Raw genomic sequence first — 27,254 nt, 5'->3', positions numbered from 1 at the left:
AACAAACAAACAATCTTCTAAAAAATATCAAAGAAAAACAACTTCAATTTTTAGGACACGTACTGCGAAAAGGAAAGTTAGAACATCTCTCTCTCACAGGCAAAATTGAAGGGAAGCGTGCCCAAGGCAGACAAAGATTAACATACTTAAACCAACAAACCGACAAAACTAACACCAACATACACCTAATACACAAAGCAAACAACAGAGAATCCTGGAAACTTTTCATACACGAGGCAGTCAATGCTTGGAATCAAGTGCGACAATAAAAGAAGAAGAAACGACTAAATTCAAGCATAAATGTTGTTATTCGTTAGACCTTGGGGTCCGTAATGTAGCAAAATAGCCCGAAAAGAAATTAGGTGTCTAAAGTGGTGACTTAATGCCTTACGTGCAAACATGTTCTGTTAAAAGCACCCTAAATTAAATCACAAAAGTTGGTTATTCTCCTGTCCTGGGGGGAGGGGCATAGTGTAGCAAAACCAGGTTGAAAAAAAACCGGGATTTTTTTTTTAATCCCAAACCGCTCGTTTTTTTTAATGCTCGGGTGTTTTTGGGCTTTCTTGTGCTTTTTAAAACTGTTTGAAAAAGGGGGCAAACTTGGTTTTGAATCTTTATCCTCGGACTGACAAAGCCTTGATAGGCTATTCCTGGTTGTATTGCAACTTTATATGCAGGTTTTATTGCAGCTTGATACTATTATTGCGCACAAATGTCCAATTCTGCAGTAAAATGTTGTAGGCTATGATGACGGTTTGCAATACGTCTAAGCAAACATCACACGTTTTGCCCAAGACAAAGGGGGCCCGGAGTGAGGGGGGCCCGGAATGACTCTTCGTACCCCTAGTGAAAATTTATCTCAGCGGCCCTGTATAGCTTGCAAAGGGATTGTAATGGAAAAAATATCATAGGCTATGACAATTGACAAGGTGTGGTTCTTGATTTCATGTACTCCTGGTGAAATAATTTTGGTGAAGCTGAGAATGTGTCATTTAGGATGTTACATGTCAATTCAATGGTTTTCGATCAGTTTTATTTCAAACCAACAGTCCAGTTGCGCAGTTGTGATTGCGAAGATACAATGGAAAGCACATTTCAAGCAATGACATAAATAAGCAGGCGGTTCTTGCAAACAAAAGCCGCAATAAAAACGAAGTTAAAATATATTATTTTTATAGCGTCGCGATTTAAGAGCTATGCCATCGGGAACAAAAGTTCACAAAAATCAAAATTAAAATTGGCGTCTTTTATAGCCTATCTAGGCCAACGTCGTTTCCAATCACCAAATTGTTAACATCGGTTAACATTCGCATATTATTTGAATATATTTGCGGGAGGTTGACTGAATAGATGTAGAGAAAGCGGGACTGTAACGTGAAGTTGATGAAGGCGTCGCATTAGTATTTTCATTTACTTCACAACAAAACGGTGTTGCAACAGAACCGCGACCAATAACATAGTCTGTGCTTGTTTTCACAAGATTGGTTGTTCACTCAATAAGCAGTGACTGAGATATCCGCTTGATGGGGGTAAATAGCGATTTATGACGTCAAGTCGTTGAAAACGTCGTAAAACTGGTCGAGCGATTCGTCAAAAGAAGCGACTGCATTGCTTTCCGATTTAATATCTTCTACGGACCTTCTAATGTTTTTCATTTCCGTTTGATCCGATTGAACGGACGACCAGGTATCCTTGATAAGTTTTTCCGATTTTTTGTTTCTGGTTACCAAAGTTTCCCGTTCCGGTTCCTGCAAACAGAAATGTTTCATTTGAAAATATAACAATGCGATTGGATTACACGCATGTACAATGAAATTTAGGTCAGGTGGTTTTTAACACTGACCATCCATATCAGGAATATAATTTGGTTAGTAAAATAAAACAAACATGCGCTATTTTTCCAAGACGTTTTTATATGACGTATACTTGGTTTCAACATGGTCTTAACATTACGCTTAATAAGTTAACTGTTATTTTTAATAAAATATAAGCCTTGATTTATGCGTTATCTGATTCAGTTTGATAATATTCTGTAAAAACCACAGACAAATCATTGGAGTCTAGATTCTCGAACAGATGACAATGTATAAATAATAAAATGCTCAACTGCAGTTGAAACAGTGCGGCCTACACTTACGCTTCACAAATATGCGGAGTATTCTGATCATGGAATGACGTCAAAGAAAATACATTGAGTGGTTGAAATGCGTGGTTGCAAGTTTGAATGCGTTTACAACGCAACCGCGGTTGCTTTTCTTCATGCAACTTTCACTGCTTTCTTTTTAACGACATATTATTGCACACAGGGGCTGCTGTCAGAAAAACTACTTTTTGAAATTTCAGTTTAAAATACGAACAATTTCAAATTTGGAAGCACTTAGGCTACTGGTGGTCTACCGGAGCGATATACATATCCCCTACTATCGCTGGTGAATGTTTAAATTCTCTTACTTCTTGGCGCGTTCTTTCAATGATGGTGATCACTGGTCCATTCCGCTTGACTGGAGTTATTCTTTGCTGGTTTTGTGACATTTCAATTCTCCTTGTTTCTTCTTCAAACACAGTCAATTCGTTCTCCACATCAAGTGCTCCTTTGAACAAGTCCATAACTTGTCGGGCGACCTGGTTAGGTTGGTGAATCAAGTGATTAGAGTTAGACGCTACACTCGTCATTGCGCAAAGTACCAGCAGCTGATAAAAAACTTCTAAGTTACACAATAGCTAAGAATCTGTTAAAAAAACATGTTTCGTGATGCAATAATTTCGTTAAAATGATGCATTTACAGGTTATCTTTACAGTAATTTTAAGCAATAATCATATCTTTTGATTAATGTGCTTATTCTGTTCATTGATCTCTTTTAAATAACGACAAGCGAATCAAAACTTGGCAAAATTAGGCCAAGGAATAGCTCTTGTTCAATATCCCGTGAATGTTTTTGGTTTCAAGGTTTAGGCCGCACTACGCGTCAAAATCAATTTGTCCTGAAAAGCCGATTAAATTTCTTGCTTTATTTGACAAGAACGTTAACGTGGATATTTAAATAGTATTTTAGTCAGCCTCCTCTCACTGACATGCAAAAATACTGTAATGCCAACTGTCTCATCATCAAACAATCATGACCTGTGTGGCTCCATTCGAGCGCTCACTACCTCAATAGCAGCAATTAAAGAATGGTTGAGATATCTATGGACGATGCCTTTATATCTGCTCAACTCGAACGTTTTTCTTCAAAAAGGAAACAAAAAAGAAAGTTACTATCAATTAGGCTACTTTACAAATTAAATCAACTCCTTATGTTTGGGTACCACCGCAATTTCTTTCGAGATGTATTCAATATGAGCCTATTACAATTAAACGCACAGTTTTAGAAGTTTCCACGAAAAGTGAGATCTGTTGCTCTCATGTTTCCTACATAATTTAGCAACATTATCTCTGTGCAAACCAGGTTTAAACAAGCTTTAAAATCAATTGCAGCGCTTTTAACTGATGCGGAAGCGTTAGCAGGAGCATCTATTTTTATAAAACTAAAAGCGAGGCAGGGTTAACCACGGACAGCTCTAAACCCAGCAAACCGCAAGTCTAAGCACGGACAATATTTTGATGTGACAACAAATTGATTGGGTGCTACAAAAAAATTTTTTTTTCTACTGTTTATCAATCTTGGTTCTCACATAGTCATTGCATGTTCAGCCTTGTGAACCCAAAGTGACCAGCATTGTTTGACATTCGCTTGTTTATTGGCGTTTTTTATATCGAACTACTGCAAACAAGTTTCAGATAATGTAAAATTATTGCGTGCTATGACGCCATTAGCTTGAAATATCAAATTATACGCTTGGATTTTTATGCGGTAAAGCAGTACGCCTAATACCTGTTATTTTAGCTTTACATCATCACCTTGTTTTCTATTATCTTGAGAAAATGACATAAGTCGTATTTTTATCAAGTAAACAATGCGGCAACAAACAGGAAGGTAAACTTTTCAAGCAACTGGGTCTAATTGGAGCAAACCAGTGACTCCAAAACGATACGCTGGCAACTGTTTTTGAGATGAAGCTTACAGTATCTTGCACAACAAGTGATTAACATTTAAGAGCAAGCTTGAATTGAACACCCATCGTTCCATACCACTGAAGATGTTTATAAGATATCATAGAACGATTGGTGTCCGACAAATTGTTCGTAAGCAATTGTTCGTAAAACAATTGTTCGTAACATTAATTCTTCGTAAAACAATTCTTCCTAAAGCATTTTTTCGTGCATGCAGTTAAAATTTAATGTATACGAAGAAATGCTTTACGGATTTCATTTTACGAAAAACAGTTTAAGAACAATTGTTTTACGAACAATTTGTCTATAACCGAACGATTTGTTTTTTAAAGTGCTCACCATGCACATATTCCCAGTTTAATGATTTTACAATTTTTCTTGAATGGGTGTTAACTTCAAGAAAAACACTTTAGCTTTTATTTATAGAATTACATTTTATTAGCCTCAGTTTTGTGGCAAACCTAAATAACCACAAGCTTTTGTTGTAAGTGTTCCACCTCTCAAAATGGAAACAAACTTTCAAAACGATTCTAATGCAATTCTTGCACACCGACTGCTTTCGAAATCAGACATAATTGAGGCGAACTCTGTATCAATAGTGGAGTGGCCTACTCGTCAACTGGACATTCCTACGCTTGTGATCGCGTTTTGTTTTAGCCAGTTAGCAGTTTTGCGTTTTTCTAACCTTTTATAACGGGAAAAACATTCCAGCTGTCCCACCTCCCACGTTGGAAATTTTTTCTAACTTCTTCAGTTTCCACGCAAAAACGTTAAAGCCTCTCTCGCAAATTCTATTCAATAAATTTAAAAAATGCTAAAAGCTAGCAAATGTTAATAAGACTTGACGACCAAACACCTCTTCCAGGACAGGAAAGGGTTTCAGTGACCCTCAATGTGAGTTTGCTTGCTGCTTTTGTTACTTTATCTGACCTTGATCGTTTAAGCAGTTAAGTTTGTCATTTTAAACTTCTTGTGTTGTGTTAGATACTTCTCACATTCACTTGACTTTGTTTGAGGTTAAACAACTTTGACTGAAATCGATGCGTGCCTAATTGGCGCGATAACGGAGCTGGTAAAACAATAATTCAGAAATGGAATATTAACAGGAGAGAAATGATTAGCGTGGGTTCATTTTTTTCTTCGGTTTACTAAAAACAGTTTTTAAGTCACGTGACACTATCCTCTGTCGTATCACCTTCCCACGCAAAGCTTTTGCTTTTGTGAAGATTATCATCCTTTAAAATTTAAAGCTATTAAAAAGAAGCTACTTGTTGTCACAGCCCGGTTTGAAGTAAATCTTTTACGTTGATGCAAACAATGCATTCAGACAAAAAACAACAGAACGATAATTTCTTGAAAACGAATTTAGATAGGCCTAAGTTATAGATGAAGTTAAAGGATAAATTTCATACCTTTTCAGCCAATACTTTATCTTTACGCCAAAAACAAGACATAAAAAATATTTTTGAAGTTGACCTTTACCGCTGACTTTGCTTTTGTTCTACTTCTGCACGACCTTAAAAGATCTCATTTTTGAAAATATTGTGAGTTTATATCAGTGATCACTGTGCATTACAGTGAGTATTAAAACTGCACAGCTTCCTTGCTTACTGATATGTGAAAGCAATATTAGATACAATCCAATACAAAGTGCTTATACAAGGGTGACATTCAAACATAGGTCGTCATCATAAAGCGTCACTGATCTTACGTCATCTATTCCACTTCAATGACCAACAATCACGTATTTCCTACGTTTTTATTGAAGTCAACTTGCCATACAGTTAGAGAACAAGAGCACTAAACTGAAACGTTTTCTTAGATGACGCAAACTGCTTGAAATGAATAACTACAAATCTTAAGCCTTGCACCCAGACAACAAAATCAGTCCTTTTTTATATTGGTTCAACGTCCGCAGACGTTGAACCAATATAAAAACTGATTTGCTAGCTAGCCTGTTTTTTTTTTCAATTTTTGATTGGTAGGTTACATTTTCAATATGGTTGCATTAGTCTACGCACATTTTAGTGACATTCACATAGGTTTTAACTACAACCTCGAAATAAAACTGCATCCCTGGTACAGCCGATCCTTGAAACTTTCGTAAATTTACCTTATAAGTTCACTAAATGTAGGCTAGGCTAATTTTCTTTGAAACATGATTCTTCTGAAGGAATTGATCTCGGCTATTGGTATCTCTAGTTCAGTGTTTCTCAACCTTTTTGGTCCAACACCCCCTTTATAAACTGGCGAAATTTTACCGCCCCCCAACAAAAACGATTAATTACGAAAAGCTAATATATATTTGCGAGCATGAAAACAGTATACTGGTAGTAGTGGTTACGTCATAATGGAACTCACTAGATTTTGTGATATACTGAACAGTTACTGAAATTAAATTTTAAATTGATAGCGTTTGTAAACAAAACGGTTGATCAATCAAATACGACGATGGTGTAAGAGAAATTGTTGGCTATCGTGCGAGCATGTAGGCCTATAGATTATCCAGACAATGATGCGACAAAATCGTTACGCTGGTCGGTAAATTAGAATGCCCCCTAACATGGCCACCTGGAGATGCGCCTGATTTGTCACATTTTGCAGATTTTAAATACCGCTAATGCTAGTGTTTGACTGACATTTTTTGAAATGCAAATGAGAAAAAATAAATTGATAAACGCTCAATCAGACTGTTATTGAAAAATTAACAGTCTGACTAAAATCTTCTAAATCAAATTGTCTTTGTTTTTCAACATCTGGTGATGTTAAAACCTATTGTGTCATCTGGGGAAAACAGTAAAGAAGGAGAAAAAATACCATTTAAAAGAAACTTCATTTCAGCAGTCGTCCAAAGTTGACCAAATCTGGAAATTTCTTCAAAATGTGACAAATCTGGCCGTATCTTTAGGCAGCCATGCCCCTAATAATCAAAACGCCCCCCCTTAAGCCGAGGTAATCATACCGCCCCCCTGCAAAATCAAAACGCCCCCGTTGAGAACCACTGCTCTAATTGATAAAACAGCTACGTAAAAGCGTCTTTGTTGTCAATTCACTGACGCATCAATCCACTGACGCATTCATAACTGCATACTACGCTAACCTATTGGGTCGTTCTGTTATGCTGTTTGTTTGTATACTGTACTGTAACAAGTTTCCATAAACTGTCTTTGATTGACACAAGTGCCATTTTTTCAGTTTTTTTCTGGCTGTTTTGGAGATGTTGTGCAATTTTTCTCCACTTTCCACCTTTTTTGCATTCTGAACAACATTCTGAATGTATTCAAAGGTTAAATTACTTGGAATTTCGGGTCAAAGAAAGCGGATTTATTCAAGGAAGCAAAGATGTGAGAAAAGACTCTTGTGAAGTCATCACTGTCAAATTCTTTTTGACACACGTGGCATGCCACAACCCGCAAATTTGCAACCAAACAGCACAAAACAACTTAAAATGAATTTTTATCAAAGCACTAATTATAATAGAATTCTTTTTATCAGCTTTAAAACTTTTCAGCTGTGGCATATTAGAAATTTCACATTTCCAGTTAAATATACTCATTTAAATAGAAAATCATTCTATTGGAGTAAACCATCTTGTTGAATACAGTACAGTAAGGTCAACACACAATTCATTATGTCATATCTACATTAAAACAAGAAATCAAATCTTTCTTATATCTCTTGATAGTTTTTTTTATGATTGGATATCGGTCTATCACAAATATCACGATATTCCACGCCGTAGACTGAATGAATGTCGTTTCGATTGATGACGTATCCAACTATTTACCAGGATGTCACACACTATGATTTCACCTTTGTTTGTGACAAAAATGTAATACCGCTTTTCGAATATCGTGTTACAGAAGAAGCAGAAAACAAATGAATTCATGGGATGGCACTTTTTAGTTTTACTAATATGACGTCACAGTCGTAGCGTCACGCAACCATATGATTTGACTAGTTTTCTATAAAGAAAAGGAAATATTTGTCGTTATTGAGATATTTTTCATCACCAGGAGATAAAAGAACGCATAACAAATTCTAGCACACGGCACATCATGAACTCAGAGTGTTGTGGAGTTCAAGTGAGTCTCGTCGTATTTGAAAAACATGTTATTTGTGTTGTCATCCCTCATGTCTGCAAACTTTATATGGCGCCTTTGGTAACCCTGTTTATTTTTTTGCATTTTTTAACATTGAAGACTTGAATTTAAAATTATGGATGTCACAAATAAGAGTATTTGAGACAAAAGAGGTAAAAGTTTAGAAAAGTATCATGAACCATATATTAAAAAATATGGTTTGGATTAGTTTGACAAAATTAATTATTTTGCAAATTGACTTTTATATGAAATGATGCTTTTATCATCATACTGCACAATTTTAGCATTTACTCAAAGTCTCCAAAAATTGAGTTAAATAGGTTGACTAGTTATCAAACTTAGGCTTTCAATTCAACATGATATCTCATGTCACGACCATAATTGATCCATTTGATAGTCAAAGCCGCCCAAAGTAAAATGTAGTCTGCCATACGTCTACTATACACAAACGTTTCCGACTGCTCATAGGCTACAGTTGAAATTAATGTATTTCTTTACATGTATTTCGATTCTTCAAGCAAACCGTGTAAAACTTCAACGTGTTATTCAATGTCCCGCTTAGACACTAGACATGACCGCGGCTTTTGAACGTTGGTACGGCCGTGTGCGTCAGACTTTCAGCCCTGGGCTAGCAAGCAAATGTACATTAGAAGCAGAAGTAGTCGTAATTACCACGGTCTTTGATTCTTTGGTGTCTTCTATTGGCAGATCGTAGTCTGTGAAACTGCGTCTGGTCTGAAAAATAAATTATAGGTGTCAAAAAATGCTGTTCAGGTTAATGATGTGATCCAGTGCTTCTCTGATTCAAGTCTTTAGACAAATTATAGCATAGCTTAACTCATATTTTCATGCAACACAGATTCTTCCGCGTGACCAAAAAAGCTGTTTTTAGTAGTGTATGACGTCAGAAGTACTACATTTGACCACTTTCCATCTAATTGAGGAGTAAAATGAGACACAGTTCACAAGAAGCCATAGAATTCTTTGTGAAATATTGTTTAAACGTATAGTCTTAATATCACATCGTTAAATGTTAATGAGAACGAAACATCAGAATCCCAGGATTGAGATCCCAAGAAAAACCTTCATCTTGTCACGTGAAAGATGACGTCACAAAGTCTAATATCCTGGCCGTTTTCCAGGCGGCGGAGTGTTTTGTTTATTGTCTAATGTTTCACTATAGAAAGTTGTAAACAGATCTCTTTGATTTCTTAAACTGAGATAAACAATTAAATATAAGATATCACGATTTGAAAGGAGTGGAAATGAAGAAAATGCTTGATTACTTTCCAGCATGCACGTAGGTTGTGGGAACGACAAAACAAAAAGCAAACACATTTCTTATTGATTATTCCAAGATAAAACTTATGCTGATTAGTCTTAAATCAACGTAATATCTAAATCAAACTTGTAACAAGTCTGGCTAACTTATAAAACACCAATTATGCACTATATTCTATATGCATTGCATAAACCAATGTAAAGCAGTTCTTTCAATTGTCAAATCCTTTGCAAAATTTACCCAATTTATTACGACTACTTAGTACTTAGCACCCTATCGCATTTATTATATCGCACTACTTAGCACCCATTTATTAAAGGGTTGGTTGGTTTTGAATCTTTATCCTCGGACTGACAAAGCCTTGATAGGTTATTCCTGGTAGTTTCGCATACTTGTAAAGGCTTTTGACGCAGGGCCGGTTACCGAGATTGGCAGAGTGGAGTTTTCCGATTGTTGAAGTGTTGTTGCCGGGGAATTATTCCATCCATTAGATGCCGCTGAATGGAGAGCAATCCTGAAATACGTTGCTCAAGCGCACACCCCAAGAGTCGAACTTGCGCCGCGTGATATTGAGCCGGGGCGTAACCACTGAGCTAACGGGGCGGACAAGGGTAAATTATTTTTCATGACATTGTAGCTAGTACAATATTTTTGAATGTTTTATTATTTAATTTATGACAGAACAAATTGAAAAGAATGAATTGAGTGAAAATAAGACAGATGGGATGAAAATAAAGTTTTCAAAAGGTTTTCGTTAAACTGCTTTTTCAATAAAGGAAGCTGTTAGACAAATAGCACACCTACAAATATAAGGATTTCCTTCTATCAACCAAATAACCTTGGTCAACCGCAAATATCAAAAACAAAACATCTTTAGTAAGTAACAAAATTAAAGATATCAAGCATGCTTGGCATTCCACTTAGTGGTTTTGCTATCAAGCCAGCAATGTTAACTTTAGGAAGTAGGCCTACAAATTTGGCGAGACCTCAAAGAAATGGGAAATTGTGTCAAAGCGTTTCACGTAATGATAAAAATAACTTGCAATTTACACCGCTCAACACAAACACAACGATCACTTCAACAGAGTGTTAACGACTTTTCTCAAAATCTAAAATGATATTGTGAAAGTGATATTTTGGGATAATAAAATAACTATGTGCCTTATTGGCAAAGCAACATTTTATACAAGCTTTAAATCTCACAAGATTTTGCCACTTTTTCCATTCTGGGCTCAAGTATAAAATTGCTCCTGGACTTCCCTGTCAGCGCTACTGGGAAGATGATTCGATTGATAGTTCTGCAGCTTACAATAAAATTTCAACTGGTTACGTAACATCTTTGTGACGTCACTCACCCCATCCTCGCTTCCCTTCCTTGAAGTGTTGCCAGATGAGCTTATGCTTCTTGGCTTGGCGTAATTCTCGTAATCTCTTCCTTTGTATTTAGCTCGTATCTCTTTTACCTGAAAGTCATATTCTTGCAGTAAAAACTCAAAAAAATATAAAAGTGGAAAAACACCATCTCGGATTCGAGGTTTATTTTTAAGATACAGTGTAGGTCACACGGCGATTATTTAATCATAATTAATTTTGTGACTTAAAAATTATCTTGAAAATGAAAACTCGAATCTGAAATTATTTATGATAAAGGGATTGTTTGATCATAATTAATCGATTGATTAAAAAAGACATAAAAAGGAATGAAAACAGTTCTCGTTGACGAGTCAAGCTGTAGTCTAACCTCGTCTCGTCATCAAATGTCTCGTTTGACAACTCAACTCTAAACATTCATCAAAAACTAAAATAAATATCACGAATTATATACCAGAAGCTAAGCAGAAAATGGCAGGCTACGACGCGATATTGATGAGTCCAGCCTTGTGGGAAAAACCAGTCTCTATTTTGCTGTCAATTCTTGCTACACTCTGCTGCCGAGACACAGCCATAATAAAGTAAAGCAAAAATAGTTTTTGATGAACATATAAGTGACTAAAATAGATCTGATTAGTAAAATTAATGTGGTGTTGATGCTTGATTTTTAACTGGTATAGTAATTCTTTGATTTTATGAAACCAATCCACTGCATGCAAATACAGAATATTGCTTATCAAAGATCTCAACCGTCTGCGTGCTCGTTAGCGTAGCCTAGCGGATACAACTCGTTTCCATTCATAAACATCTTGATACCGAAGGAAACACGACAAAAGGTCTTAAAAATACTTGAAGTGATTTTCTCTCATTAAGCGTTGGCATGCTTACACTTAGATTGATTGAATACATCTGACATCATAACAAATCGTTGCGTTGCCACAATAGCTTACAGTAGGCCAGAAGGTGTTCAACTTGTTGCTCTGTTTGCAAACGCTTCTAGTTCCAAAAGAGAGCAAACTATTTTGTGCTTGGACACCGTGCTATAGTTATCAAAACTAGTGGATGATTTTTTGGAACAGTTTTGTTAATAACTATTTAAGCTGAAAATAGCAATTTTGTGACATCTTGTGATAAAGATTGTATCTATGGCAAAACTATTTTTTATCTTTTCTCTGTTTGTCTAACCTTTCGATTCATTGAAGATGCAAAAATGCTACACAAGACGAAAAAACTCGATATTCAAATAGACGTCGGAGGAAAAATGCTTAAAATTTTAAATTTTTACGACGTTATACCTTACTCAACAACAATGGCAGAAAATATGTTGGTCACAAATTTGCATTCGAGTTAGGTCTTTATTTTTAAATCTATGATCAAATTCTCACCTTCATCATCGGTTCATCCACAACTCCGCTGAAGTCCTCCTCATCTTTCAACGTATGTGGAGGAGCCTCTCTCAAACAATCTACATGGCTTGCCCTTCTATCATCTCGAACGTCTATCAACATAAGCGGCTTCATCATGCAAAACTAATCTTAAACGTTCAACTGTGCAAATCTAAATATTCAATCCAAGTTATAATCATTTTTTACATCTAGCAAACTTTCGAAGGCGAATAAACTTATGGAAAGCAAAAAACTAGATTAATACACCTCAAGCAAATATAAATTGATTAAAGTGTAGCATAAGTAAAGAATAAATCAAAATTATCATTTCCTACTTTCTGGGGTAATAAATTAAGAGCCATTACAATAGACCTCTTGGGTTTAAGCGATTGTTAAATACACAAGACCAGCATCGGTACGTGCCTGACCTAAATGCACACTGAGCATAGAGTATCGAAGAACTCTTTCAACTACAGTAGGCTATCGAGAAATGACTCCATGCTCATTGCAGTATTTTAGTTTTTACGAAAAAATTGTTTGTGGTACTGTACCAAAAAAACTCAGCATACAATATAGAACACCAGATTTTCGATTTAGAGCTTTACTGCTGTACTATACTGTGTACACTGCTCTCGCTTGTATTGTCATGGGCTCATGTCTCAACGACACGGCTCACTTTAACCTGACCAAAACAAAAACAGCACTGATACTGTAAGAAAAAAAGCAACTTTGTTGTCCAATTAGAATGCCCTGTTTCTCCACACATCAATTCCATTAATTATCGTGTTGGAAAAACATTTAAAACTAATGAAAACATTACCGCCAGTTTAATTTATACTTCTGTCGCTTTGTGAAATTAACTTTTATAGTTTTAGAAACCATGCAAATCTGAACTGAATTAGATTCTGAAGTTTTCCGAGAGACTTGTTTGCAAAAACAAGTACACTTTCTTACATCAACCTAAAGTCAGGCGAGATTGTGCTCTATAAGAGAAAACCCTTGCTGTTGTAGTCTTTTACGCTTTACACCATTTTTTTGATGAAAACGCTGTTGGTAGGGCGATTAATAGCTTGAAGTGATTCTGGCTAAGCAAAGCTGTTGACATCTGCATGCAACGGAAGTAAGCTTTTCCTGAAAATTACTCGCTTCTGCCACCGCAGCTACCAAAGTATGTCACCAACCGTTGTTTCAGCGTCTCATAACGTTAGCGACAACCGCGCGGATTATGAAATATTTGCTGAAAACGACATTGTTTAGTGACAGGTCTTCGGCTCAATGTTGCCAGACTAAAATATACGATACTTTGTCCAGATGAAATTTTTCTACTACGAAGTAGAGAGAAAGGAAAAGCAAACCTGTCAACAGAAATTAATTTACTTTGCATGACATCGTGCTTTACTTTAAAATATTGCCAGTTTTCAAACCGTGCCTGAAACCAATCAGTGTTTATCTGATCCTAATTCCACTTCAAATGAGACAAAGCTTGGCACTGCTGCATTATGTTTGAATACTACTTTTCATCAACACAGATTCATGGAAAGTAGCCAGCTTTCAAACAGGCAGAAAAACTACTTCCAGATGCTTTTAATACATATCGAACAAATGAAGGAGTCGCTACTGCCTGAATGGCAAAGCACGAACCCAGCTTATGGAAACACCAATAAAACATGACATAAACAAACACGTTCTCCAAGGTGAAGTTTTGAGAACGGCTTGGAAGGAGAAGCAAACTGGGTATGACTGCATGATAGCCATAAATGTAAAACATCAAGTTACAAAATTAATCTCTGCATTTGGCAACGATCACTTTTGGTATTATTTCTTCGTCGGACAGGAAATGTACTTTTCTAGTAATGCTGCAGTTAGCTAACGTGGAATAAAGTTTTATATTCTACTCAAGGCCATGGTGACAAAATTAATTTTAGCCTGTGCAAAGCCAGGCTAACTGCGCTTGGAATTCACGCGTCCTTCATGAGGTTAAATCACTTTGTAGGCCATAATAAAGTGATGGTTAACCCGTCGTCATGTTTAGAGATACTTTGCTACAAATATGCCACTTTTGCATCGTATCAATGTTATCTGTTGTCAAACCAATAAAAACAATTCATCAAAAGTATATCGAGTGTTGACGCAGCTGACGTTAACTTGCAGCAACTGACGTTAACTTGACGCAACTGACGTTAACTTGCAGCAACTGACGTTATTTCAACAGGCTCCTAATCATTTGCAACTACAGTTACAAGTTACCAAAGGAAATACCGAATTCTGTTCTTTTTTTCAGTTTTTTAGAAGTAAAAGAGATCATGTTCAACAATAAAGTAATTCTGCTCATAATACTTGAAATGTCATATCGGATTCACCATCAACGAACCTTTCCATTAAAAAGCTTGACATTCCGAACTCCGTGACAATCCCATGCAAATCTTGTGAAAACAGTTATTGCGAATACTAGATGCAATAATAAATACTTGTGGACAGATCAATGACTTAAAAATCTTGCAGTTACGATGCAAAAAGTCGTTGGTTATTTGCCCGGGAGTGCTTTTTACGTGAATTGAGAATAACCGAAAAGTTGGTAATGTTTCAACAGAGTTGGCAAAGGTAGAAGCGAGTTGACTGCAATGTTATAATATTGTATGATAAGAAACAGCTTTTTAACTTGGGAAAGTTAACATTCATCGCATTTCAAGAAACTTAAAAACATCAAAAGATGAACAAAAATTCCCCAAATATGTCAATATTATTCTGGACTATCTATGAAACAATCATACATACTGTAGACTACACTGTATGTCCATAGCTTAAAAAAACATTCCTGCAAACATCGACAAAATATTTTTATAAAGACAAAAGATATCAACCTCAAGTCTAAAAAGTTTTGAGTGACTTTCTGTAAAAAAGCAATTGTACCTTTATTGAGCCATTGTCAAAAACGTTACAACAAAAACGTGAAATTGGTCAACAAAACATTCCTGGATGTAACAATATATGAGAACAATCTGAACAAATTATAAATACCTCGATTAATGCAAAGTGAAAATAAATGCAATGCAATACAAATGATCAGACCGAATCTTATTTGAGCAAAACAAAATTATAAACAAAAACTTAGTAAGAAACAAAATCAATACAAAGATGTACGTCAGAACAAAATTTTGTTTCGAAGAATTTTCGAAAGGTTTTTTGTTTCATCAACATTTTCATAAATGATTTTCTGGGAAAGTTGAAGTCCGAGAAGACTGTCGACAGAAATGTTTATGTTATTTCTCGGTAGTATAGATGTATAGGAAATTGTGGTCCTTATAAGTCAAACTATATTGATACTAGCTACCCAATTGTCTGCTGCAAAACTTCCAGAAACAACAAAACGATTTTATAATTTAACATTTTGAAGTCACCGTCAGTTATTGGAATTTAAAAACATAAACTGGGACCAAAAATGATGCTTGGCACAAATCCTGTGTGAAAGGCACTGAAATTTACTTCATTACAATTTACTCGAGCTATTGTCTAACTGCCATTATTTTATGCAATACCGCTATCCTCTCGCCTTTCAAAACACACACTAAAATATTATTGACCAATACAAACTTTTTTTTTCTTTTAAAAGCAGTACTCTGTCAAATATTTATTAGAGTTAAAAGATATTTCACTGAACATCTCTTCTGCGTCTGGTCATAAATAACCATAAATATTCAAGTGGCACAAACATGCCACATCAGCACGCATTAGCGACTGCACAAACTGACAGCAGCTGCTCTCATCAGGCCTAAGCACCTTACCAGCTTTCAAACTTGCAAGTGCGAGTCAATGCATGAGCTTCAAGAGCATCACGTGTCCATATCACTTTGATGTCGATTTGACGTCGTTAGAGATCTATTTGATGTAAGTAAAATCAACCTGACTGCAACAGCAAGTTGATTTTGCAACAAATAGCTTAGAAATGGCTTCATACTCGTTGGCGTTTTTTAGTTTTTATAAAAATGTGGAAGCGTTTGCAGTGCAAACAAAGATGTTCACAAAATACAAAATTTATTATATAAGTTACAAAGATTCAAAGAAGCAATACAAAGGACTTCAAACATTAAAGTAAAGTTTATCAGGCAACATTAATAACATTGTTTGCGAAACGTTTGCTTCACCATGAGTTCAGTTTCTGCATTTTGTTCTCTACTTGTTTCACTCTATCGAACCGACGAAATGTCTAATTTAGTCGGTTTTTCATGAACAGATTTTTTCATGTAGGTTATCACTTATCACACGATAAAGTAGTGTAATGTTAGCTTGATCTTGTTATGCGGTCAGCCCTACATGAGAGCCATGCATTTTCTTGGAATCTCTCCCACTGCATTTCGCTTTAAACTGTTTCGAAACAATGTACGCTCTCTTGCGGTACGTGTATACCGATGTGTGGAAGTGTTCTGTTGAAAAATTTACATGTTATGATTTTAACTCGTCAAACTGAGTTAAGTCACTAACGGCAACCGTGACGAGAATATACAGAAGTCGTTTGTTTTTGCTACCGTTACTCAAAAACGGAGAGCTCTTAAGTCTTGTTAATGTTTTCAATGCAATTGCACTCTTATACATCAAATGTATTCAATTTAATGTATTTGCATCAGCGCTTCTTCCTTATTTCCAAATTAAATTTACCAAAGTTGTCACATTTACATCACTTCATGTTATAGTAACGTTGAAACGATATAAAAACGGCAACTATTGTTTGCTGACTGTAGATGCAATGACACAATAATGTAGAAATAGTCAGCATCTATTAATAAACCAATTTCCTTCGAAAACAAAGGTTCCATGAATTGTGTTTACACCTCAGATATTTGCTACGTGAATTCGTGGCAAAAGAGATCGTGATACCGGTATCTTACCGAGGAAAGCATCACCTTTTACGTTACGATAACGTATTTTGACGCCTAAACTTTGGCATTTTATAACTGTAAATTTCTAAAACTACATTCGCTTTCTACAACTGACAAGAAGCAAATATCATTGATTCAATGAATTCAATTTAACCAACTTATTATTTTACTGAGAATTTATTCTTTTTGCTGCTGATCTTTTACGCGGAGACAGATAAGAATACTATACCCCTGGGTTAAAAGTTAGAAATATAAATAATTATTCGCATTTTTGAAAGACAAAATGCTGTCTCGTTGGTTCCACATCCATCTCTCCTCAAACAAACACAAACTAATTATAGATAGATAACTATAGAGTGCAAATTTGGCGTAGTAGGTGGTAGGGCTCGGATGAACAATGTTACGCCGAGCTATTAAACTACTTTATTAAATGTTGTATTCTCAAACTCGCACGCTGTAGAATTTTTTTTTTTTTACGTATTATTTCTATATTCCGTCGCATAGCGCTTGAGCGGTTAGAACATAGATTTCAATCGGAAACGTGTAAAACTACTACACATTTTGTGACTGGAGTTTTTAATTAGGTCGAGACAGTCATCATAACTATCGCGTCACGAACTTTTGACCCAGCGACGGCTATTTAGCTTGATTCTTTCAGACTAAAAAAACTGTGAACCCTGAGGTTTGGCTTGACTAAAATACACCAGATCGGCAACTGACTAGACCTTCATTGCTCATGCATTTAAAATTCAAGCACTGAGCGAGACATTGCCATTTCCATAAAACTTAAAACGCGATAAGTTTTCTTCAAAAATACATAAAGGATGAAACTGGTCTTTGCTTTTCACTCCGTTAAAACATGTTTAAGTTTTATAACAGACAAATAACTAATTTACTATACGACTTTCAGAAGTCGCGTCAAATTATATTCATCCGCTCTGGAACTTACCAATGGTCCTCACAAAGTAGCAGCCACAACACACAGCGAGGATGTCATGATAAAGCAATTTATGCGCAAAACAAATCCGCTTAAACGACAAATTGTTATCAAAGAAGTTGCGAAAAGACGACTCTTTTGTTGATTGTGTTGCACACAATAGACCTAACCTTGCTTCCCCCAAAATGTTGATTTTGGCCTTGTAGAGGAAGTAGAAGCTTTTGATTTAAAATTAGAGGATAAGTTGAGAAATCCGATATTGCTAATAAACGAAATGTGCTATAAAATATTGTGTCAACCATCAAAAAAAATTTTGAAGGATTGATCAAGCGATTAAATCAATTAGGCCTATTAGGCCTACCAATAAGTTAAAAGTCGGGCGGGATGAAAGATTTACGAATTAAACGTGATGCGTTGGCTTGCCTTTGTAACACGGCGTATTCGAAAGAAAGTAAATGGATATGACGTTCTTTTGATGACATCTATTTTCAAGCGATTAACGACTTTAAAGCAATCGGCAAGCCAGCTAGGCTAAATTGGGAAGCAGTGAACAAATCTTAAAAAACATTAGAATAATAATGATGCTGCTAAATCTGTCAAAATTACAGTGCTCTGCAGTTAACTTCAGCCACCAACTTGAGCTCGTCGAAACGAAGTAGATATTTTATTATTAAAAATGCATGGAGAATCAGCAGAGCCCTATTTATGGCATATGCATTTCGCTCTACAATTATTTAAATAAGGCACTAATGATGCTTTACAGTTGTAAAGCGAAATGCATATGCCATAAATAGGGCTCTGCTGATTCTCCATGCATTTTTAATAATAAAATACTGAATTGATATTTGATGGAGAATCGCCTGCTGCTTCTTAGTCAGAAGATTCCCTATCCTTAATACTCAAGAACTCAATAAATACAAAAAGTGGATATTGTGCTTAAAACTATGGTCGCATCACTGCAAGGTGTACAATACTATCAATCCACATAACCTGTTATAAACTAATAGATTGATTGTTGAATGTTTTTGTTAACCCAGGGATACCGAGCCCTGCCCTCTTGGTTTTACCTTCAGTTGCGATTTGGGTGGAGCCTTATTTAGAACTAGAAGCAATTAGAAAACTATAGCAACGCAACACAAGAATCTAGCAGACACTTCCTTGCCCCTTGCGACATATAAACAACGCACCGAGGTACAGTGACGCCCCATTCAAAAGCTACTTGCTATATCAAAGTCATTTAGTCACCGCTAATAAAAAAATGCGTTCATTTTGAATTTCAACATAGCAACACAACACTACTTCTATTTAGCTGGTAGGAAGAACTAACGGAAAAGTTTTGTTTTCAAAATTCTTGTGTTTTAATAGTATGATAAAGTACTACATAAGACGTTGAAGTTCGAAAAGCAATAGAATGTAAAGGGTATACAAAAGCAAAAGCCTCACTTGTGCTAGTTGTATGGAAGCAAATAAGGATACTGCGTTTGTGAGCGCTTACCTTCTTTTCCGTATGTCGGGGAATAAACTATTCTCGTACCATCATCACATATTCCAATTTCATAATCTTCGTTAATTTGATTGTAAGTACTGCTCGGTGATCCTCGTCTTTGCATTACGATTCTGTTTGTTTGGCAAGTTGGTGAAGCCGCCAGTGGGCGTGCTGGTGTGCTGTTCGCTTTGTGTCCAGTTGGTGGCAAACGCAGTGTTGATGTTTCGACGCCGCAAGGATTCGGGCTTGTTGCTCTTGATGGGTCAACCGATAACGACCAGTTGTGAACGCGTTTGGGATATTCCCTCCGGTTTTTGTCGCCGACTACTCCACACACGTTTTGCGCTGGTCCGTGTTGAACATCCGATGACGTCACTATGACATCAGCTGCCGATCGCGGAAACTTGTCTTTCGAAATTTTTCGAACCGGTTGGAGAGACAGTGAAACATGTGATGAGTAGACAGTTTTGTTTGGTGGCTCTAAAAATAAATATGTGACATTGGGCTAACATATCGCTCACATAATGGAAGAATGATAAACTTTCAGATGTTTGTTACATTAGGAAACATTTGTGCCGCTTTATTCTCCCACATTTGTCTTTGAATAAGCTATGTGGAAGCCCACAACATTGGCTACAAGGCTAGTGGCTACACAATGGCTGTCATCTTCAAGTGGCTAGCTGGTAATTACACAACTTTATAAAATTAAACCGACGTCAACATGGCAATCTCAGAGCTTATAATGAACATACATCGAAGCGTTACAAATCCTGGCTACAATATAAGTCCAGTACTGCCAGTTAGATCACTTTTAAGGCATCTTGGTGGACTCAGGTTACAACAAGACAAAAGGTTTCACAAGAAAATAAGAATAATGAGAGAGCGGTTTCATGGAAGATTAACTGCCACAGCGCGGCCAAATTATGGTTATGGAGCAGTGGTTCTCAACCTTTTTGTGTTGGCGAACCCCTTTTGGTGCCTCGAAGCAGTCACAAACCTTAAAAAAATTGTATCTGAAATTTTGGTAAATCTCGTCTTCTAATGAAATCAAATATTGCATAAGTTTCGAAACGACACACTTAGAAGAATTTGCTGAACTCGCGACGCACTTATGTCAATTGATGACATTGACGAAATTGTTATGAGCTAGCCCAGTGGTTCCCAACTTTTTTTATCCGGTGGACCCTTTTAGTCAATATTTAAATCCAAATTCCCCCCCTATAAATTTAGTTTGTTAAAAACTCGTTTACATTAATATTTTAATCTAAGTCTTGTAAGATAAACTAAACTTTCGCTGGTAATAAGCTTTTAAGCCTGTAATATTCCTTTTTATACTAAAATAATTTAATTAATGAAGAACGTTGCTGAAAAGCATTTTATTAAAAAAAAAAAAGAGATACAAAGACCAGCTGAAAGTCTCCCTCAACCATGCAAACATTGATCTGGATTCATGGGAACAACTTGCTAGTGACAGATCACTCTGGAGAAAAAGAACTAGCGAAGGCACGAAAATTTTCGAAACAAAACAGGATGCAAAAAGCCCATGAAAAACGAAACAGAAAAGAAAATCTAAAACTACCACATCCCCCACCATCTGTACAATGTGATTTTTTTCCCACGTCCTTCCCATCATAAACTGGGCCTCCAAAGCCACATATGACATCACCATCCAAAGCCAAATTCGATCGGACACCAGGTGGAACCAACGACATTCAGTCTGTGTGAAGCTTGTGATTTTTCTGTTTCGACAACTCATGAATGTGGTGGAAGAGCATAACAAATATCATTCGCCACAAATATCATCTGCAAGAGTTGAAAAACCTGATTTTCATAGATAAGTGGAAGCAAACGGAAGGATAGGCTACTTTGAATAGCTTTCTCTGCCACTTTGGGATAGGAATAACACGTTCATGGCCAAAATCCAGTGATTGATTTTTTTCTCTGAATAAGTCTCTTGTGCAAGCATCCGTTTTGAGTTCTAAAAATTCATTCTGCAATTTATCGGGAAGTTTTTTCCTTCAACAATGTAAATGAATTTCGTATTAAATCAAACTTCGTCATAACTATCGAATGAATTCTAGTTCTAATGCTGTGAGATGTTGCAAAATCAATTCTTTTTCCAACTCTGGAAGAACTTGTTCTTTGCCGTCAACAACCAGCACCGATGATAATTCTTTAAATATGGTGACATGTTTAATTGTTCATTCTAACTTTTCTCTTTCAATCATCAAGCTTGCTAGTGAAAGCTTCCAAAGCATCTTTAAATGCTGGGCGGTACTGGCATCTGCTCCTGGAAGGGTCACCCAAGCCAGACTGTTCGAAAGGTAAAGGCCAGACAAAACGTAGTCCCACCGCGATCAGGAAAGCAGAGCCTTCTAGTAGGCTACCTTAAGACAATCTCCTAATGACAGTGACATAAATCAATCACTCTCTTCCAACCTGCCTTGAGCCAGCATAAAAGCAATACAGTTTGTAAATTCACATGGTATCAATATGTCAGTGGCGCATGGATACAGATAACTCTTGTTGGTGCGCAATCTGTTTCAAACGGAGATGGCGATTGAATATATACCGTAACGGCGTAGCCTATATTAGTGCTTTTCCCTTGCATTTTCAGATTCAGTTTATTCCATGGACCAAACATATCAACCAAATAAGCAAGGAATCTAATCCATCTGTAATCATTCAGCAACGAAACAAATTCCAATTTTAATTCAAAGTCAAAAAATAAATAAAGCTCCTCTCTGAGCTCAAACACTCGCTTGGTTACGTTTCCTCTTGAAAGCCATCAAGTATTTGCATGAAAAAAGAAGTAAGCCTACGTGATGGTTTGCATCCATGTCAGTGCACAGTTGCTTAAATAATCGGGAGTTAAAGGCTCCTCCTTAACACTTTAAAGCTCTGGTCTAGGCCAACTTAATAGACTTAAAAAGCTTTACAATCCTAAAACCAAATTCCCCCCTGAAAATTGCAAAATTCCCCCCTAGTGGGGAATTCCCCCCCGGTTGGGAACCACTGAGCTAGCCTATATGTTGGCACACATGATCAAAAATCAGTAATCTATAAAAAAAATCTATATGCTGATTTAATCTTTTTCTAAACATTTTATCAAAAATTAATAGAATTTTTGCGACCGTTACAAATAATTTTTCCCTTTTTTCATTTGTAATCTCTATTTTGTTGTCATCACTATCATGGCTAAACTGTGAGCGCTGATAGACTGCTGACTAACGTTTGCATTACTAAGTTAAGCATTGATTGACAATTCGCTGTCTCAAAAGAATAAAGTAGAACATAGCCAACATAACCTTGGTAAAAGATTTAAGTCATTTATTTGATTTCTTTGGTCAGGAAATCAAACCCTTGTGCGAGGTACTTTGAAATTTCAAACGACGCACCAGTGAGTTGCGACGCATAGTTTGAAAATCACAGTAATAGGCTATACAAATAATGCACAATCAATTTTTAAATATTTGCAACTTATCAATCATGCAGCAAACTCAAAAACTTTCACAGACCCCCTGAAATCGCTTCACGGACTCCTTGGAGTCTGCGGACCCCCGGTTGAGAACCACTTTATAATATAAAGGGTTGTGAGTGTTCAAAACATTCTTGTTTTAAAATTAAACCTTCAAAGAAGTTACATAGAACACAGATCAGGTGTGTTATGTAGCCTATACGCGCAGTAACCACTATTGTAAACCTACTTACGCAGTAACTACTGAAATAAAGTCTTGCATTTTCCACGGTGAATTGCTTTTATCAAGGTGCAATATCATCGCGTTATGTTGAAAATGCCACAAGTAGGCTGCACAAGTGCACAACGTGCCTTTTCAAGCACGTTTTTTATACGATCCATGTGCGGCTGTAAACCTAGGACACTAACATATAAAACTTGGTAAATCTTATCTCAAGACTAAAGCTGGAAAACTACAAGAGAATGACAAAAATAGTGACGAGTGCCATCGATCATCATTCTGGTTAAAAGAGCTTACCTTGCTTTTGTTGTGGAATTATAGCTTGATCATTCTGTGAGGGGTACTTCATTGCCTTGTTGGAGTGGTCAGAACTGTTTTGATTGGTGGTGTTTTGACAACCAATTCTGCTGCCGTTTTTGCTTTTTGTGGAAATAAAAACTTCAGAATTTTTGCAGGTCTGAGTTGTGCAGTTCATTTTCGTCATCTGCGGTTCTGTAACAACGCTTTCGTTGAGTAATGGTGAGCTATTTTGGCAAGTTTCTTTTCTGATTTGCTTTTCTTTACTGAGTTTTTGTGCACGCTTGTCTTTCACCCGATCTGATTCAATTGATTGTTGCCTCACAACGACTTGTGAGTGACCCTGCAGCGAAGGCCCTGACTTTATTAGCTTCACCAACGTTGAAGAGGGTGGTGAAGAGTTTTCGAGCTTCGCTAACGATCTGTTTTGGCTTAACAGGCCTTGAGATAGATAAGCCATGTTGCCTGTTCCAAACCTTTTATCAATTACTACTGAATCAGTACTGTGGTTCGCAGTTGGTGCTTTTGTTTGTTGGTTTGTTATCATAGAGTCTTTATGTAGCGGTACTGCCATACAAAGTTGGGCGTTATCTTTTCGAACAGCCTCTTCGAGTAGTGGTGCCTTATCATCGTTATTTCTGCTATTGAAGTGCGCACTGGAAGTGTTGCTATCCGTGCTTATCTGTTTGAGGGCAATGTGTGAGCCATTGAAGACGTTTACCCGAGGGTTAGGGTTAACAATTATTATTTTGCTTTTGAATTCCTGTTGGAAATTATCCTTACCAAACTCTCCATATTCACCAGTGATTGATTTTGCAATCACTGTTGCTTCCTCAACTGAGCTCACAGTTCTGTTACTCGATGGTTCTCTATTCAATTCATCGACTAACGAGTTCGCCATCGTACTTGAACTGAACAGCTTGTTATGAGGCAGCCTGTTGTTCACTGTTTTGTTTTCCGATGTGTTCGAGCAACTATAACTCGTGTTTCCATTGTTTGGTGGTTGTTTTAGTGATGGAAGTGTAATTCTACACTTTTCCTTAGAGCGGGTTGCAGTAGTTGTAACTTCAGGTTCTACAATTACTTTGACTTGGTTTTGAGAAGATTTAGGGAGGTTTTTATTTGGTGAAATGTGATTTTGTTTTGTTGCAAATTTATCACTAGTTAATGTAGCAGTTTTGTCCACTGATCTTGCAGCAGATGGAGGTGGTTTAGATTCTTGGGCGATCTGAGAAACTGCTTTGCCACTTTCTGTTAAATTGTTTAGATCGTCAACTTTTGACCTCGAGGACACTACAACATACTTGTCTATCCTTGAATAGTCACCCACATTACAAATCCTATCTTTACTTTCTCTGCGACAGCTTTTAGACGGGTTTCGGCGTTTTGACGAGCAACAACAAAGCATCATCTTATTTTTACACTTGGTACAAATCCGGTTTTTATTTTTCAAACGAAGTATTGGTGTAGCCACTGTACTATCTTTTTCGTCTTGAAACACTGCTTGAGAGATTATCAACCCTGATGGGGATTTCCTGTCGTCTTTTTTGTGTAAAATTGGACTGTGAGAAGTGTATTGACAAATGACTTTCCTCGATGGACTCACGGATCTTGGTCTTCGAAGTTCTAAAGAAGAATAGCAACGTCGCGTACACTCCCTTAACTTGTTCTGAGACTCCACGCTACCAAATGGCTTTCTGATGGAGTCTGGCTCCACCTCGCCTTTCGATCTAGCTGTAAGTTGCAGTACTTTGTGTTTATTAAGTTTAGTTGAGCAATTGCTATTAATATATCTTTGATGCTGATTGGTTACGTCTTCCGTGCTCGTGACAACAGAGAATGAGGTCGAGAACTTTGTTAAATCATTGTTTGAATGCCGTCTCTCTCTCCGTTCGATAAATGAAGAATTCTTAATTGGAAAACTCCCTTGACACTTTGAGTTATGCTCTTGCAAATCTGACGTCAGACTAAAACATGAAGCAGCGCTCGTTTTACCAGAAGCATACGACGACAGTTGGATGGATGCAGACGACATGGAATCCAAAGAAGACAACGATACTAGAGATGATGACGATAGAGACCGGGCGGCGGCCAAAGACAGATCATATCCTTCAAAACCACGTGTTTCTGAATGAACGACTTCAATTTCAGCAAAATTAGGCTCCTGTGATGCCTCAGTTGAACTCTGGTTTTTGCTGGTTGCTTCAATTTCCAAAACCTTTTTGTCTGCTTTTGTGCAATGAGACAAATCTTTCTTTGCAAAATCAAAATCTTTTATATTTTCTGTGGGACTACCTTCAACATTATCGCTGTTATCTGTTGTGTTATGATGCTGTTGGCTAAGAAATGAAACTTTTGAACTTGCGTCATCCGGTTTTAAACTGTTGCTGACACAGAAAATCTTTGGCTGTTCATCACCATCGTTCAATGCTGAATTATTATTAATTGCTACCTTTAATGTCTTCTTACGTTCAGTCAGTGGCTTATGTCCACTCCTACAGCTGATGGTGGTGGACAGCAATGGTTCATTATATTTGTTATCGATTTCTTTATAGGTGTTATCCGCGTTGTCACATACAGGTTGCATGGCTTTGATTTGTTGAGCGTTTAATGACACGTCGACCTCAGGTGACATTGAGATGCATGAAGGTTTCTGCGGATGATTTAAATTGTTCGGATCATCATAGTTTATATCAGATGGAGCGGTCAAGTTCGGTTCATGATATTCCACTGAAGGTAAGTCATGTGTGGCTTCGGTTTTGATAGCCTTCTCCATGAAACATTCTTTGTTTCTTTCAAAGTCTTTGCAACAAGCTAAGCAATCAATATGACCTGGCCTCAACTTATTGATTTTTTCAGTACTGCTTTTATCAGCACCAGTGCTCTGGGGCGTCGATTCTATTTCTAGATTTTCTTTTGCTTCCTTTGTAATTAATCTTTCAAATTTGCTTTCAAAATTTTGACCTTTGGGAGAACTTGATTGAGAAGTAATTTTGTTTAGAGCCTTATCAATTTTTGTAGACTTTTTCTTGTTTTCTGTGGTTACGTTCTCAGCTAACGCATCTAATGAAACGTCAAGATGAACGTCAAGATCGTCATATGATATCACGTGATCAGACGAGCCAACTAAATCCGCTGCTGTGAGGCTTTCTAAAAAAGCGACATCTTCTTTCTCGAGCTTGGTTTCCCATGAAGGAATTTTTGGCGATGGAGTGTTGGGAGCAGACGTCCGATGGATCACGAAATCTGCGTTTACTAAACTGGGTTTCAGATGAGATGCGGTACTGGGAGTATTTTTTCCTGATAAGAGGTCTGCTTCAGGAACAACCCACATATTAATCAAGTTAGACTCTTCTGTAGCGTCACTTCCAATGTCACTACAGTCGCTGTTCTGAGATTTTAATCTTCCTTCACGAAACAATCTAGACGCTTTCCCCCTGTTGGAAACGCAGAGTTCCATTGCTAAAGTCATCATAGTAGAAGGTGGTATAGTCATGTGTGAACATCTATCTTCATTTCTCGTGTCCATTTTTATCACTCCCTTTCGACCCCAAAAATCATTCGGTTGCACCTCATTAGAGTGCTCATCGTTATGCTGTGGAATCGGTAACGTTGTGCAATGATGTATGAATGGCGTAATAATAAACTCCTTCTTTTTAACACGACTATGTGAAGCATCAGCGACGCTATCATGTGCCAGTTCTTTTGAAAAGTTCTTCTTTCTTTGTACAAAAGCTGGAGGCCCCCTAGATGCAGATATAGTATACAT

The 27,254-nt window shown here is 36.9% G+C and overlaps 1 protein-coding gene across 1 annotated transcript; it reads right to left on the bottom strand.

Moving 5' to 3' along the window:
* Nucleotides 1-1,011: 1,011 nt before the first annotated feature.
* On the bottom strand, nt 1,012-27,254 carry LOC145782966 (uncharacterized). Its single transcript, XM_082594724.1, has 7 exons — nt 23,486-27,254; nt 19,500-19,970; nt 12,194-12,306; nt 10,793-10,900; nt 8,828-8,890; nt 2,452-2,622; nt 1,012-1,748 (listed from the first exon to the last, which is right to left on the bottom strand). Exons 1-7 carry the CDS (start codon nt 27,252-27,254, stop codon nt 1,542-1,544), a joined length of 4,902 nt encoding a protein of 1,633 aa, XP_082450850.1. The 3' UTR covers nt 1,012-1,541.

The sequence above is a fragment of the Aplidium turbinatum genome, chromosome 14, assembly GCF_918807975.1.
Source record: "Aplidium turbinatum chromosome 14, kaAplTurb1.1, whole genome shotgun sequence".
In the NCBI taxonomy this organism is placed as follows: Eukaryota; Metazoa; Chordata; class Ascidiacea; order Aplousobranchia; family Polyclinidae; genus Aplidium; species Aplidium turbinatum.
The sequence above is the reverse complement of the archived record's forward strand: the minus strand, read 5'-3'. Positions and strand labels throughout refer to the sequence as shown.